This window comes from Dipodomys spectabilis, unplaced genomic scaffold (assembly GCF_019054845.1).
Source record: "Dipodomys spectabilis isolate Male_0828 unplaced genomic scaffold, ASM1905484v1 ptg000115l, whole genome shotgun sequence".
Lineage (NCBI taxonomy): Eukaryota > Metazoa > Chordata > Mammalia > Rodentia > Heteromyidae > Dipodomys > Dipodomys spectabilis.
The window spans coordinates 9,348,446-9,363,639 of record NW_024870792.1 but is presented as its reverse complement, the minus strand read 5'-3'; the positions used below and the strand labels follow the sequence as shown (position 1 = coordinate 9,363,639).

The 15,194-nt window shown below is 36.8% G+C and overlaps 1 protein-coding gene across 1 annotated transcript in view; it reads left to right on the top strand.

Moving 5' to 3' along the window:
* Fam171b (family with sequence similarity 171 member B) overlaps positions 1-15,194 on the top strand; it is a 66,588-nt gene that overhangs the window by 32,360 nt on the left and 19,034 nt on the right. The window contains exons 2-3 of the mRNA XM_042688395.1: positions 11,082-11,315; positions 14,583-14,675. Of these exons, the coding sequence (XP_042544329.1) occupies positions 11,082-11,315; positions 14,583-14,675 (327 nt within the window). The remainder of the gene's footprint in view (positions 1-11,081; positions 11,316-14,582; positions 14,676-15,194) is intronic.

Here is a 15,194-nt window from a genome sequence, read left to right as displayed (position 1 = left end):
GCTTTCATCTGTTCTCTGTTGAATCCCCTATTGTTGCAATTGTTCTTAAATCATAAAGACTCTTTTTATGTTATTCATTTCCTTAGCTTTGGTGAATCAGGCCTATTCACACTTTCAGTTTGAATGAGAAAAGATGTGTATTTTGTTTGATCCAAAACATTTTCCAATGTTGGAGATTATGTCATTATGCTGAGTAATTCTTAGCTTTAGCTAAGAACTTTGGTTTACTGCCATATTAGTTTATGAATGTTTATTTGCTTTTAACATATTTTTTTCTCTTTTAAACTCCATGGCCAATAGCATTTTTGGATCCAATTTGGAGGCTTCAGCAGTGAAAAGAAGCGATTCTATTGTATTGAGGGTTTTTCTTTCCTTTTTAAGAATTCTGTACCATTTGTTCTTTTAAAAGAAGGAGGCTTGTGTGTCTCATATTTGAAATGCTATAACGATCAGGCTGTGTAAGTCCCCTCCACTGTGCTTCACAGAATGCATAATTAAATGGTCTTTTCTCCTTAGGAGCTCCTTGCTGTTCTCTAGCTCCCTTGTCAACTCTCAGCTCTCTTTCCAATTAAATAGGGAAATAGCACTCCTGCCCTGAGAGCAAGACTTGTAAATTTGCTTTGTTAGTGTTGTTTTGTGATAGTAAGAAAAAAATGTTTAATCTTTGCTGTTTTGCTGTTTTGTATTCTCTGGTCAGAGTTTCCAGGTTAAATATTCTTACAATAAAGAATGAAAAATTGTATTAATTTCTAAAAGCAAAGGGATTTTTAACATTTATTTTTAGTGTTGTTGTTATTGTAACTATCTTCTAATAGTAACTCTGGGACTAAGCTAGTTTGTATATAATACTGAGGTTCAAAAGCTACTGTAATTTCAGGTGGTCCTTGTGGAGTTCCTACAAATATTCTGTTCCCCAGGGACTTAGCCACCTCCGATCTTCCCTTTTTTAACCTTTTGCCTTTTATTAATTCTTTATCCTACTTCTTTCTGTTTTTCCCTATCCATTTTCCATTCACTGATTACATGCATGCCTGCCTACAAAGCCCTGATAAAAAATAAGTTTGTGTTTGAAACATTATTGACTATCAAGAAGCCACTCTTGTGAAGTAAGAAGACAAACACAGAATACCAGAAAGTATCATGGGCCATTAGTCCAGTCAGTGTAGAAGAGAAGATCCAATCCAGGTGAGATGAGGGGACATGTATTTGAAAGAGAACCATTTTACTAAAATGGAAGATTGGATTAAGATTTTGCCAGTCAGAGTTTAAAAGGGCATTTTAAGGTGGAGGAAGGAAATGGTTGTATTAGTGGCAGATAGAATGTGCCTGTAAATCTATAAGTACACATTCTGGGTGGTGTGCAAACAGTTCCGAATGAATAAATTAACTGAATTATAGTAGATGCTATAAAGAACTCAGATATTACAATTTTTTAGAAAGAGTAAGTCAAAGCCCAACAAAATAAGCACCAAGAAATGGGTACTTGAGGAGTAGACAATGAAGGGTGGAGGGGGAGAATGTAGTCAAGAATTCAATGTATATACCACAGAATTAAGAAATGTAAAGGAAGGAGTGGGTTGAAGGGAGATGAAATGGTTGAAGGGGGTGACATAGATCAAGATGCATTGTATTCATATACTGCTTTGTTAACTGATGCCTCCCCTGTACAACTACTTTAAGATAATAAAAAATTTTAAAATGTAGAAAAAAGAAATCAGTGTGCTATAGCAAGGAAGTTGATTGGGTTTATTAGTAACTAGTGACCAGTTTAAGTGACAATGTTGAATAAGTACTTGGTAGCAGAAATGGACATAGGAGGCACACAAACGAAGTGAACTTGGGTGTGTTCCAATAAAGCTTGTATTTACAAACTCAAACATTGATACAGAGTTGGATTGCAGGTTGTAGTTTGCTACAATCTTATTGGAGAGTTGGATTCATTGGAAATGAGCCTGAAAAGGAAGGTGGAAGTCATGTTTTCAGAAGATTTTGAATGTGGAAAAAGAGGAATTGAATGATACTCTTTAAGAATCATCACTGTTATAGCTTTTCTAAAATTAGGACGTACCTAGACATTTGAATTGAGAAATGGTTGTTTTCTTTTATAACTTAAGATATTTGCATAGCAAGCTTGAAACCAAGATTTTTCTATGACTGAGTATTTTGTATGAAAATGATGTAAGATCGCAAATGAAGCCTCTGAATGCCTCCAGTAAAGGCTGATTTGGGTCATAATCAGAACTTTGGAATATTTTGGGTTCTTATTGTAAATCTCCATAGGAATGGACCAGAAAGCCAGAGAGAAAGCAGGAGAGAATGCCCTGGGTGAGCCCTTAGAATATCTGAACTCAAATTCTAGATTTCCCTTTCCTCAAAAAGAAAAAAAAATCAGGGGGGAGGGAGGGAGGAGTTGGAAAGGTGGGGAGGGAAGGGATGGTAGGGGAAGAACTGAGGAGGAACAATGCTCATTACCTTACTCATGTAACTGGAATCCCTCTGTACACTATTTTTACAATAAAAAAGTATTTAAAAAATCAGTGTTAACTGATTTCAAAATAGATATTGAGCCCATTTTGGGTTTTTTGTCTGTTTTTAGCACTGCTTTATTGTTGTATCATTTTGTGCTATAGCATGGTATGGTAAAGTATTGTAGTAATGCTCCATTATTATCAGAAATTCTGTAGTCTTTTTCATGAACCTATTATTTTCTTTCAAAATGAACTTCATTAAGGCAGTCTGTGTTCTATGAATATTTGCATCCCCACTGTGCATCCAGTACAGATGTGACCCTAGGTAGGCATTCAGTGTTCGTTGGAGTTACTGTATGTGAACACTTTAATCATTTGGAATGAACTATTTTACTCTACTGTATTTGGGTGCTCTTCATTGTTTTCCCAGTTCCTATCGTAATGCATACATTTCAATATGAATTGCTTTAGTTCTGCTTTAATTTCCTTTTTCAGGTTTTTAAAGTTTTCATCATAGAGGTCCTTCACTTCTTTAGTTAATTCCTAGGTATTTTATTTTTTGTGGGTCTATTTTAAAAGGAGTTGAATTGCTGAAGTTTTTGAAGAACATGAATTATTTAATGGATTAGTCTCATCAGTTACTTGATTTTTTTCCTGTGTGTGTGTGTGTGTGTGTGTGTGTGCGTGTGTGTGCGTGCGCGTGCGCACGCACGCACATGCACACACGTGCTGGTAACCCTTAGATTTTTTTTTCTCAAGGCTGGCACTCTACTACATGAGTCATAACTCTACTTCAGCTTTTTGGACCTAACAGTCTCACAGACTTCCTTGCCTAGGCTGGCTTTGAACTAAGACTCTCAGATCTCTCTTATTCTTCCTGAGTAACTGGGATTATCGGTATTGACTATGGGTGTCCCATTTCAAATACTTAATTTTAAAAACTTGACCAATATTCAGTTTATAAAATCTTCCATTTTAGTATTCTATTCCTGTTGAATAAAGTAGTTGCAGTATTTTAAATGAAATTATTGTAGGTGCTTACAATGTACTGTGAAAAAAAATTGGGCAATTTTTAAAAAAATATTTTAATTATAAGTTTAATTTTTTATTGTGAAAATACTGTACAGAGGGGTTACAATTACATGGGCAAGATAATGAGCACATTTCTTATCAAGCATTGTAGCCTCCTCCTTTGTTTCCCCTTCTCATCCCTTCCCAGCCTCCCCCCGTCCCCCATGTAATCCTCCCCCCCCACCAAAGTTGTAAAGTTCGTTTTCGACATGACAACTTGTACTTCTCATTGTTTCAACAGGTCCACCTGTATCCTTATTTAAACGACTTGCTTTTCCCCTTCCCCTCCACAAATTATACCCACATCAAATACAGTGAAAGCAGGGGTTATATTGTGGGGGAGGGACATACAAAGCAACAAAGAAATAATCTTATAAATGCATTAGAAAAAAATGCATGAAAGAAAAAAATTTAAATACATGTCTTAGGGTTCATTTTCCTAACATTACCTTATCTGACCTTTTCTGCTTGACTCGTACATATACTAGATATTGCAAATAAGGGAAACCATGGGACCTATGTTTCTTTGTGCCTGGCTTACTTCACTTAATATAATTTTTTCCAAGCCTTTCCATTTCCTAACAAATGGGGCAATGTCATTCTTTCTGATGGAGGCATAGAATTCCATTGTGTATATATACACCACATTTTCTTGATCCATTAATCTACTGAGGGGCATCTGGGTTGGTTCCATATCTTAGCTATAGTAAATAATGCTGCAATAAACATAGTCGTGCTAGTAGCTTTAGTGTGGTCTTGTTTGTGATCATTTGAGTAAATGCCCAAAAGGGGGATTGCTGGGTCATAGGGGAGCTCTATATGGAGTCTTTTGAAGAACCTCCATACTGCTTTCCAAAGTGGTTGGACAAGTTTACACTCCCACCAACAATGAAGTAAGGTTCCCTTATGTCCACATGCCCTCCAGCATCTGTTGTTATCAGAGTTCTTGATTATAGCCATTCTAACTGGAGTGAGGTGGTATCTCATTGTTGTTTTGATTTGCATTTCTTTTATGGCTAGAGAAGTTGAGCATTTCTTCATGTGTCTATTGGCCATCCTTCTTTCCTCTTTAGAGAAGTTTCTCTTTAAGTCTTTAGCCTACTTATTTATTGGGCAGTTGTTTCTTTGAAGATTTGTTGTTGGGGATTTAATTTTTTGAGTTCCAGGTATATTTTAGATATGAGACCCTTGTCCGTTGTATGGCTAGTGAAGATCTTCTCCCAATCTGTGGGCTTCTATTGATCTTGCTAGCTATGTCCTTTGCCATGCAGAAGCTCTGCCATTTCATGCAATCCCATTTGTCCAACCTTTCTTTGATTTGTTGTGTTTCTGGGTCTCTATTAAGAAAATTTGGGCCTGTGCCAAGGAGACCCAGGGTTTCTCCTATTCCATCCTGTAATGTTTTCAGAGTGTCTGCTTTGACTCCAAGGTTTTTGGCCCATTTGGAGTTGATTCTGGTGCAGGGTGATATATAAGGATCTAGCTTTAGTTTTCTACATGTAGTTAACCAGTTTTGCCGGCACCATTTACTGAAGAGGCTTTCTTCCATTCTATTTTTTTAGCTCCCTTATCGAAGATTAGATGGCTATAGGTCTGTAGGTTCATTTTTGGGTTTTCAATCCTATTCCATTGGTCCGGAGGTCTGTTCTTGTGCCATTACCAAGCTGTTTTGATTGCTATGGCTTTGTAATTAGAGTTTGAAATTTGGTATTGATATTCCTCCAGCAGTGTTCTTTCTGTTGAGGATTGTTTTTGCTATTCAGGGTCTGTTGTTCCATATGAAATTTTGGATTGCCTCTTATATTTCCTTGAAGAATGAGATTGGAATATTGATAGATATCGCCTTAAATTTGTAGATAGCCTTGGGAAGTATTGCCATTTTCACGATGTTGATCTTCCCAATCCAGGAGCATGGGAGTTTTTGCCACTTTCTAAGTTCTGTTTTGATTTCCTTTTTCAGGTTTTTAAAAGTTTTCATCACAGAGGTCCTTCACTTCTTTGGTTAAGTTAATTCCTAGATATTTTATTTTTTGTGGGGCTATTACGAATGGAGTTGCTTTCCTAATTTCAGCCACACTTTTCTCATTGTTGACATACAGAAAAGCCACTGATTTTTGAGGGTTAATTTTATATCCTGCTACTTTGCCAAAGTTTTGAATCAGCTTGAGTAATTTGAGAGTGGAGTCTATGGGATTCTTTAAATACAAGATAGTCGGGCAATTTTTGTACCAGAGAAATCTGCAAATGAGGTAGTTTCTCCATATGTGTGGTTGTAATCCACATAGGTTGTTACAAAATTCTAACAATGTAATAAGATCATATCTGACGCTTATAAAGAAGTGAACTGTAATTTTATCAGCTAGTATCACATTAAGATGTAGATGCTACTTGATATAGATAACAGTATTTTAGAAAAATCCCTTTGAGACTTTGAGTAACCTACTAGTATTCAGTGGTGAACCCATAATATAGTGTTGGAACGCAAACCTTTTGAAGATAATTGTTTTCTTCCTTAGAATTTCAGTGATTCTCAGACTTAATAATGCTTCTTCAAACCATGTGAAAAAATCATAACCAGCAACCTCAGGACCTAGCTCATTGATATGTATTTTATTTTTACATGTTTCTTTGAATGTTTAAATTATATGTTTTCTAAGGGTACACTTGACATCATTTGATATTGAACCATTTTTAAACCAATGGTGACATTGAAAAGAAGATTATGTAGGCAGGACATAATGATTATAATTAAGTGACAGAGAAAATAATATGTTCATAGAAAGTTGAAAAATACAACGGAGAGGAGAAGGTAGATGATGGAGACAATTGCACCTCTGGTTGAAAATTCACATAATTAATCATGGGATCTGCCTTGTGTAAATACCAAAGTATTTGTGTTGGAGGACAGAACTCCAAAGGAGTGTAGCTAAATTACTCTGGTTACCAAGTGCTTCTTTTCTTGCCTGTGCTCTTGGCCTGAACAGACTGTTAAAGTCAGAATATCCTGTTTACACATGAAGCAGGAAGTTCTTTATAACTTAAAAAATTATTTGTACTAGTACATGAGCTTTTTCTTTCAAGGCTTGTACTCTATCACTTGAGCCATACCTCCATTTCCAATTTTTTGATGGTTAATTGGAGATAAGAATCTCATGAACTTTTCTGCCTGGGCTGGCTTTGAACCACAGACCTCAGATCTCAACTTCTTGAGTTGCTAGGATTACAGATGTGAACCACTGATGCTTGGTTTGTTTATAACTTTCTCATGTGAAGAAAAGGAATCATTCTTGTCTATTTAAATATTTTGTTTAGTCTTTCAGGCTGGATTAAAAAATAAATTTTTTAATGTTGCTTTTGTTCTGGTCTGTGCCAAGGTGAGAGACACATCATATAGGTGTAGGCAAAAACTCAGCCTTTTAGCTTTGATGGAAAGAAAATACATTAGTAAATATGATAACATTCTCTCCACATTCAAGTAAAGTGTGGATTTGGAGAAACTCATTGTATGTTTAATTTTAGCTTCTAGACTTATTAGGATGAAATTGGAAAACATACAGTTACAACACTAGCCTTGGTGTGTTACAGAAAGCATATGTGTGTATATATATATATATAATTTGTGTTTTATGTCATTTTCTATCAAGTAGGACTGGGAAAGAAATAATTGCAAGACCAAAGTAGGCTGGTGTTTTCCCAAGTAAAATAGAACCCTTCTGGGTGGGCAGTCACTGTACAGAGTCCCAAGTGAATGAAGGCAGTACCTTAGCAGAGAGGAAGACTCTGATTTGATGGTTGAAATACCCCTGCAGATATTTTGCTCATCGAATGTCTAACGTGGTTATTGAATGTGAAAAACATGAAACCATCTATTCTGAATTAGGAGATATTTGAAAACATTTTCTGTATCAAACTTCAGATTGTCAGAAAGTTAGAGTGTGTCTTCTTTTAGCAGCTATTCTTGTCAAGAATGAGACGGATGAAACTTTCAGTTGTTACATGAATTATACTGAAGCACTTAATCACACATTGGGATGTCTGAAAATCTAAAGGCTGTGAGAATTTCTGAAATTGATGTTTGAAGCAAATGAATTAAAAAAGTATCCCCATTAAGACTCATTGTTTTCCTTTTGATTATTATAATTAAGTAGTTGTACACAGGAGATTTCATTTAACAGTTTATGAATACAATATATCTTGATCAATGTAACCCCTTTCAACATTCTCACCCATCCCTCCCTTATCTGCCCCTTCCATCATTACTGTTAATTTTGTAGGATATACAATGGATTTTTAACTGCATTCTCCCCTTCCTCTCCTCTTCATTTGTCTATCTTTTCCCCTTGACCCCTTTTGAGTACCTTCTTGGTGTTGTATTTTGCCAAACTTTGCTTTTGCCTTTCTAAGGAATTACATTATTTGAGATCTCATGTATGCATGTGTATTAACTGAAATAAGACATGTTTCTTAATACACTTCAAAAATATTTTATTATCTTTAAGTAGTTGTTCAAAGGAGTTGCCATTCAATGTAGTTTATGATACCATACATCTTGATCAATGTCACCTCTTTCACATTCTCCCCACCCCTTCCAATCCACCCCTTCTCTCATTTTTCTTAATTTTTAAGATTTGTGTTATTTTTTGCCATTTAACAAAGCAGTTTATGTATACAATAAATCTTAATTTGTTGTCCCTTCAACATTTTAGCCCCCCCTCTGATACACTCCTTTTTTATTTCTTATTTTGTGGTATATATAGTGAATTGTTGACTGTATTTTCCCCCCTTTCCTTCTTCATTCGTCTGCCTCTCACACCTTGGCCCCACTCCCTCTCTTGCCAGTACCTCTTTGCTGCAACTTATTTTGTTCAGCTTTGGTTTAGTCTTTGTAAAGAATTATACTATTTGAGCTCTCCATAGAGTGTACTGTACTTCAGTCAATTTATTTGTAATTGCTTGCTTACCACTCAATGTGTTTAAATATAGATTTATCAGCACATTTAACTACCAAAATGAGGAAAACCAAGCAATTGAGGCAACTATTTTAGGGGCATTGGATTGAATGAATCTATTAGCAAAATTTTTTCTATTAGTAAATTTGAATACTAAATTCCTTTGAGTCATATGCAATCTCCCTCTCCTATGGATTATCACATTCTTTGTATTTAATACTTTTTGTCTTTTTTTGCTGTACAGGGGATTGAACAAGGCACAAGCAAAGCAAACAGCCAGCCACTGGAGCCATACAACTTCCTTTATTTTCTTTTAAGAATGTAACCTGGGTGCCAGTGGTTCACACCTGTAATCCTAGCTACTTAGGAGGCTGAGATCTGAGGACTGTGGTTCAGTGTCAGTCCAGGCAGGACCGTTATCTGCAACTAGCCACCAGAAAACTGGAAGTGGCTCTGTGGCTCAAGTGGTAGAGCATTAGCCTTGAGTGAAAGAGCTCAGGGACAGGGCCCAGGCCCTGAGTTTAAGCCCCACAACTGACAAAACAAACAAAAAAAGAATATAGACTAGCCTATTGAAAAAATTCCTCCACCCCCCACTTACAGTTGTTCTCTGTATCATTGAATGCACTTGCTTAAGATAATAGTGAAAGAACTGAAGCTGGATATATTCAAGCCACTTCACAGGAAGAGTTATAACAGACCTCCCAGATCAGTCAGGGAGGATGCACAAACTAGTCTCTGGGTGGAGTACGGTGCTCATGTCACAATGGGAGGAGAGGGTCTAGTGCAGTGCTCATGTCACCGTGGAGGAGATGGATTAGAACAGTGCTGATGTTATGGTGGGAGGAGAGAGACTAGAGCAGTGTCGGTGTCACAGTGAGAGCAGAAAGACTAGGGCAGTGCTTGGTAGAGAGGTCACACTTGGTAGAGAGGGACTGGTACAGTGCTGAGGTCACAGTGGGAAGAGAGGATCCGGGGCAGCTCTGCTGTCAAAGTGGGTAGAAAGAAGTAGGGCAGTGCTGATATCACAGTGGGAGGAGCAGGTCTAGGACAATGCTGATATCACAGTGGGAGGAGAGGGGGCAGGGCAGTGCTGGTATCACAGTGGCCAGAGAGGGACTAGTGTAGGGCTGGTGTCACAATGAGTAGGAGCTCATAGTCTTTCTTCTGTAGTTTAGTTCCAACAACTATTTTCTCTGTGTGTATCTTTGCATAAGTTCTTGAGTGTTGAGCCCCCTGATTGACTCTGATTGACTACCACATGTATTTTATATACATTTTATTGGTTTGAGGACAAGGGGTTGTATTGGTGGGAGTAATTCTTTGAACAGCAGGTACTATGATCCTTTGCAATCATGGTTTTTATGTAATACGGACCCATTAACTACATTTACCTTAGGGGCCCTTCATGTCATGCATATTACAGCCTTCTGGGCTTTGTTTGCCTAAGAGTTTGAGGCCATGATTGGCCTGCATGTGTGCATGTGTGTTTGTGTGTGGGGGGCCATGGCCAGGGGATACTTTTCTTTTTAACTGATGTCATGTAAGAATAAACTTCTCAACCACATTCACAGTAAGGCATTCTAGTTAATTTTAGTTGCATAATATTAAACCTCATTTTTGAACTCTTGAAAGGATCAGTTTTGTGTGTATGTGTGTGTGTTAATTTTACCTTAGCTGGTACCAAAAGTTTATTAATTGATTTTATTTGTATTTAAAATGTCTTCATTATGATGCAAAAAATTTTAAGATTCAGTTTAACAAATTTAGAACAGACAAGGCATCTCAGCCTCTTGAGTAGCTAGGATTACAGGTGTGAGCTACTGGCGCCTGACTCTTAGCTTGCTCTTGACTTAGGCCACATCTCACTTACAGGGGAGAAGACATCTTTGCAAAGATGTTACTGTGCTTGATTGCATAAGTTCTTGATAGTATAAATTCTTTTTTTTTCACCTGATGTAATTATTGGTAAATCTACCGAGTCCATTGTCAAGTTTGTGCTTGAGGAGTAAGACTATAAGAGTTAAGCAAAAATCAGCCTTAACTTTTTTTCCTCCAATGTATGTTTTCTCATATAGTTGATATGTAAGGCTTTCTAATATTATAGAGAAAAACATGTTTGATTATTTTGTATACTTGGAACTGCTTTCCAGACAATAAAAGAAAATAAATGTACTAGCTATGCATTCACAGGTTTATTTAGATGACTATTTTAAGGTCTTAGACTATGTTTGAAATTAGTATTAAATCTGGATAACTTGATAGCATTAGAATAAACAAGACAGAGTGGAAATATGTTTTCTTGAGGAGGAAAACTCCCTTTTGTTTTTCACTAGTCTACTTTCTTCTCTTAAATTGGTAGGAAAAAATTAACAGTAAAATGATTATTAAATAATAAATAAGTGTTTGTAGTTTTAGGAAGGAAAATGAATTTATGAGAACATTCTTAGCTTTTTTTTCATCCATCCATAGCTATATATTTTCTAAATTTAAAAACAATGTGCCCTGTTACTCACATGTGTTTAATGACTCTTCAAGGATAGTGGTGTACTTTCAAGTGATATATTCCAATTCCTAACTTTTTCTCTTCCAGTGTCTGTGTTTATGCTGAAAGTCCAGGTGAATGACATCATCAGCCGTCAGTACCTGAGTCAAGCAGTTGTCGAAGTATTTGTAAACTACACGAAGACCAACTCCACAGTAACTAAAAACAATGGAGCAGTGTTGATAAAAGTGCCCTATAAATTAGGCCTAAGCTTAACCATTATTGCTTATAAAGATGGCTATGTGTTGACACCTCTGCCTTGGAAGACCGGAAGAATGCCAAGTAAGCAATTAAACAGTGTTTTGACTTACTAAGGGTAAATGATCCCCCTTGTTTTGGGGATAACTATTTCTATAAAAGAGCACTGAGACTGGGAATATTAATTAGCTTTTAAAGGAAGTCCTTATGATGAGGTTAGAAGGGAGATGTAGTTCAAAGAGCACAGTTAGTCCATTTGGCTACTATAAAGAAAAACCACCTAAAACTGGGTGGTTTATAAACATTAATTCATTTCTTACAGTTCTGGAAGTTAGAGTGTCCAAAATCATGTTTCTAGTAGAAGATTCGGTGTCTGATGAAGGCTTGCTTTGTGCTTTGTAGCTGGTACCTTCCTACTGTGTCCTTACTGGTATAATCGGCAAATGAGTTCCTTGGAATCGAGTTTGTTTTCAATTTTCCCTCCCGTCCCTTGCCCTTCCCTTTTTATTTTTTGAAAAATGTTACAGGGTCTTGTTAAGTAGACCAGCATGCCCTCAAAATCTCAATCTTCCTGCTTTAGTTTCAAATGATGAGATTGCAGGTAGGATTCAAGGTGCCATGTTTAACCGATTTGTTTATTTTGGGGGACAAACCATATTCATGAAGGCGCTGTTCTCTTGATCTAATTGCTATTTAGGAGCCCCCACATAATACTATTATGGAGGCTAGAAGTCCAACTTATAAATTTAGGGAGACATAAACCTTTAAGCTATAGGAATTATGAAGGCCTTTTCCTTCTGCAGAGGATTGAAGGGATCCTGAGCATGAACTTGTCTGCACATAGCACTGGGAGTTGAACCCTGGTGTGTCCAAAGGGTTACTGAGAAATTAGGCTTGGATAGATAGATGTAAAAGGCAAACACCAGGCACTGGTGGCTCATGCCTGTAATCCCAGCTATTCAGGAGATGAGACCTGAGGATTGGTGTTCAAAGCCAGCCTGGGAAAGAAAGTCTGAGACTCTTACCTCCAATTATCCACCAAAAAACCTGAAGTAGTAATGTGGCCAAGTGGTAGAGCATTAGCCTTGAGCAAAAAGAGTTAGTGACAGCCCCCAGGCACTCAGTTCAAGCCCCATCACCAACACCCTGCCCCTCAAAAAGGAAGCAATCATTTGGATTTATTTTCAAAATCAGGTAGCTTCCATAGATTCTTAGCACTGGGGGACTAAGTTGTTTAGAAACTAGTTTTTTTTAAGTGTATATTGCTGTGCTGCTGGTCATCAGAGGGCTAAATTGGATCTGGAGAGGTTGGCCAGGGAGTTGATTAGGATTCTGTGTACAATAACAACACCTGAAGTAAGACAGGAAATGGAAGTACAGGTGAATACAAAGGATGTGGTGAAGGCAGCATTGGTAGTATGCAGAGGGGCTGATTGGACTTTGGGAAGGATGTACTGTGCAAAATACCAAAGTATTGGTTGAAGGTTGATATATTAGGTAACCAGTTTTCTTTTTTCTTATGAGGATTCTTATTTGGTGAAACAAATATTTGGTTTCATATTGGAACATTTGAATTCTTGAGCCATTATTTAAATTTTGATAAGAAATAAGATGGAAAGTGAATAAAATCAGAATAGGGATGTACTTGACATAAATTGATGGTTTAAATGCTTTACTTTTTAAAAAAAAGACAAAGAAATTATGCAAAACCATTCACTCAAAGAAAAAGAAGAAGAAACCAAGGGAAAAAATGACAAAAGGAAGGAGTGGGTTGTTGTACATTAATAAATACAGGTCCCAGTACTGGCAAAAAACAAGTTATAAGAAAAAATGTCAGTAAAGAATTATACAAGATATTATTAATGGTTGTCTTGGTAGTGGTTTGCAATGGTTACGATGTTTTTTAAAACCTGTTTTGTGTATTTCAACATTTTCATAGTGGATTTAACACCCATTTTATAGGAAGAAAAAAATTAAGTGAAAAGAAAGCTGAATATAAGTTTTAGTGAGGTTCATATAGATTCTCTACAGGCTTTGAAGCCTTAAAAAGTTGTCAGGATGGTTCCTTTTTAGCTACCTGTGACTTAGAAAATATTCAATATATCATCTTGAAGTCCAAGCTGTGACTCTACCACCTCCTCTCCAATTTAAATAAATCCATGAGTCTAAATGTTATTGGATTCTGAAATCCAAGTTTTATTTGGTAACTCATTTTGTTCTACAGAAATAAAGAATAAAGGTGTATTTCATTTTACTATCACCCATCATCAGATACACAGTATTTTTCCCTTAAAACTCATTTTAATACTAAATACTAAATGCACTTCTATGCAAGTTTTTATCCTCTAAGAGATTTGTGAATACTGTGCTATTGCTATTCATTTACTAAACCATTACATATATACAGAGGAGGAATTCCACATGGAAACATATGCTGTTGGTGACTTGTTTTTGATAGGGTTGTTCATTTCATTTGTTCTTGGTTATAATGGTCTTTTGTTACAACTCTAGGCCCTGGTCTTGAAATAATTTAGTCTTATTTCAGGAGATCTGTACTTCCTTGTCTCACAGGTTTTTCCAGGCATCTACTCTCCTTGGCAGGCTTAGCCCATCCTGTACTACTACTCAACATGACTGGATAACAGTTTTAGTTTCTGCCTCTGCCAACTGCAAGTCCATTTGGCAAATTGTACACTGTGGAAGAGTCTTGTGCTCTGTGTGGGAAGTTAAAAATGAAGAGTGGATGTAGTCTTCCCTGAGGATCTTTGAGTCAATGAAGAAAAGAAAAAAAATTCATTCCAGACACTGGTGGCTGTCATCCTCAGAAGACTGAGAGCTGAGGATTGCAGTTCAGAGCCAGCCCAGCCAGGAATGTCTGTGAAACTCTTTATTTCCAGTTAACCACAATAAAGCAGGAAGTTAAGCTGTAGCTCTTGAGGTAGAACACCATCCTTAAACAATAATGCTAAGGGACAGTGCTCAGGTCCCGAGTTCAAGCTTCAGTAGCAGCACAAAACAAAACAATCTTAAGAACTAAATAGGAAATAACTATATAGAAAAATAACAAGTTATTCAGGCAGCTAACAGCAGGATTATTTATATGTAGGCCCATTATAACCCATCATTCATTACATTGGTATATCAACTACTATTTAAAATGGAAAAGATCAGTAAAATTGTAACTTTTATTGTGTTTTACCCCCATCATATTTTATATTTATTCTTCCTTTGTTTTACATTGCTTTTATCATTTCGTTCCTCCACCCATTACTTAGAACTTCTGTAGCAGAACTGTATTTGCCCCAGTGTTGTCCCCCACATTAACTATTTTAATTGTGTTATATTTCACAGTTTATTCATCAGTTACACTTTCTCTGTTCCCACAAAGCCAAGCAAATATATGGCTATTTGAAGACACTGTTCTTATTACTGGAAAATTAGCTGGTAAGTGCATTTCTTCTTTTTAATTAGGCACTATAGGGGTTATTATGGAGATGAATCAATCTCATTTATAACTTGGGAAAAATTAGAATTGATCAGTGATGTTTAGTATTGACTGTAAGCTGATCTAAACTGGTCCTTATCCTACTCTAAGAGTATGTGTTTTTTTGTGTACTGGAAATAGTTTTCATTTTTACTAGGTCACTTACCCTCTGCCATGGAAACATTTGACTTTAGATGACGGGAATTACACGAATTACTTCTGTCTGCCCTTCTGTCTAAGCACATCTCTCACAAGGAACATTCGTAGGTGGTGAAAAAGGACAGAACTCATGTCACTCTGACCTATGGAATGCTATAGTTGTGAGCCGTTCTTCCTGGGTTAGCCTTGCTGCTGGTGGGAGAAGCCTAACCCTGGGTAGCTATGTGGTTGTTGGGAAGCCATGATTTGCCTTGTTTGTACACCCCAAGGGAAAGAGTGCACAAAGCCTTATTTTGAGGACTGATTCCATTTGCTCTTCA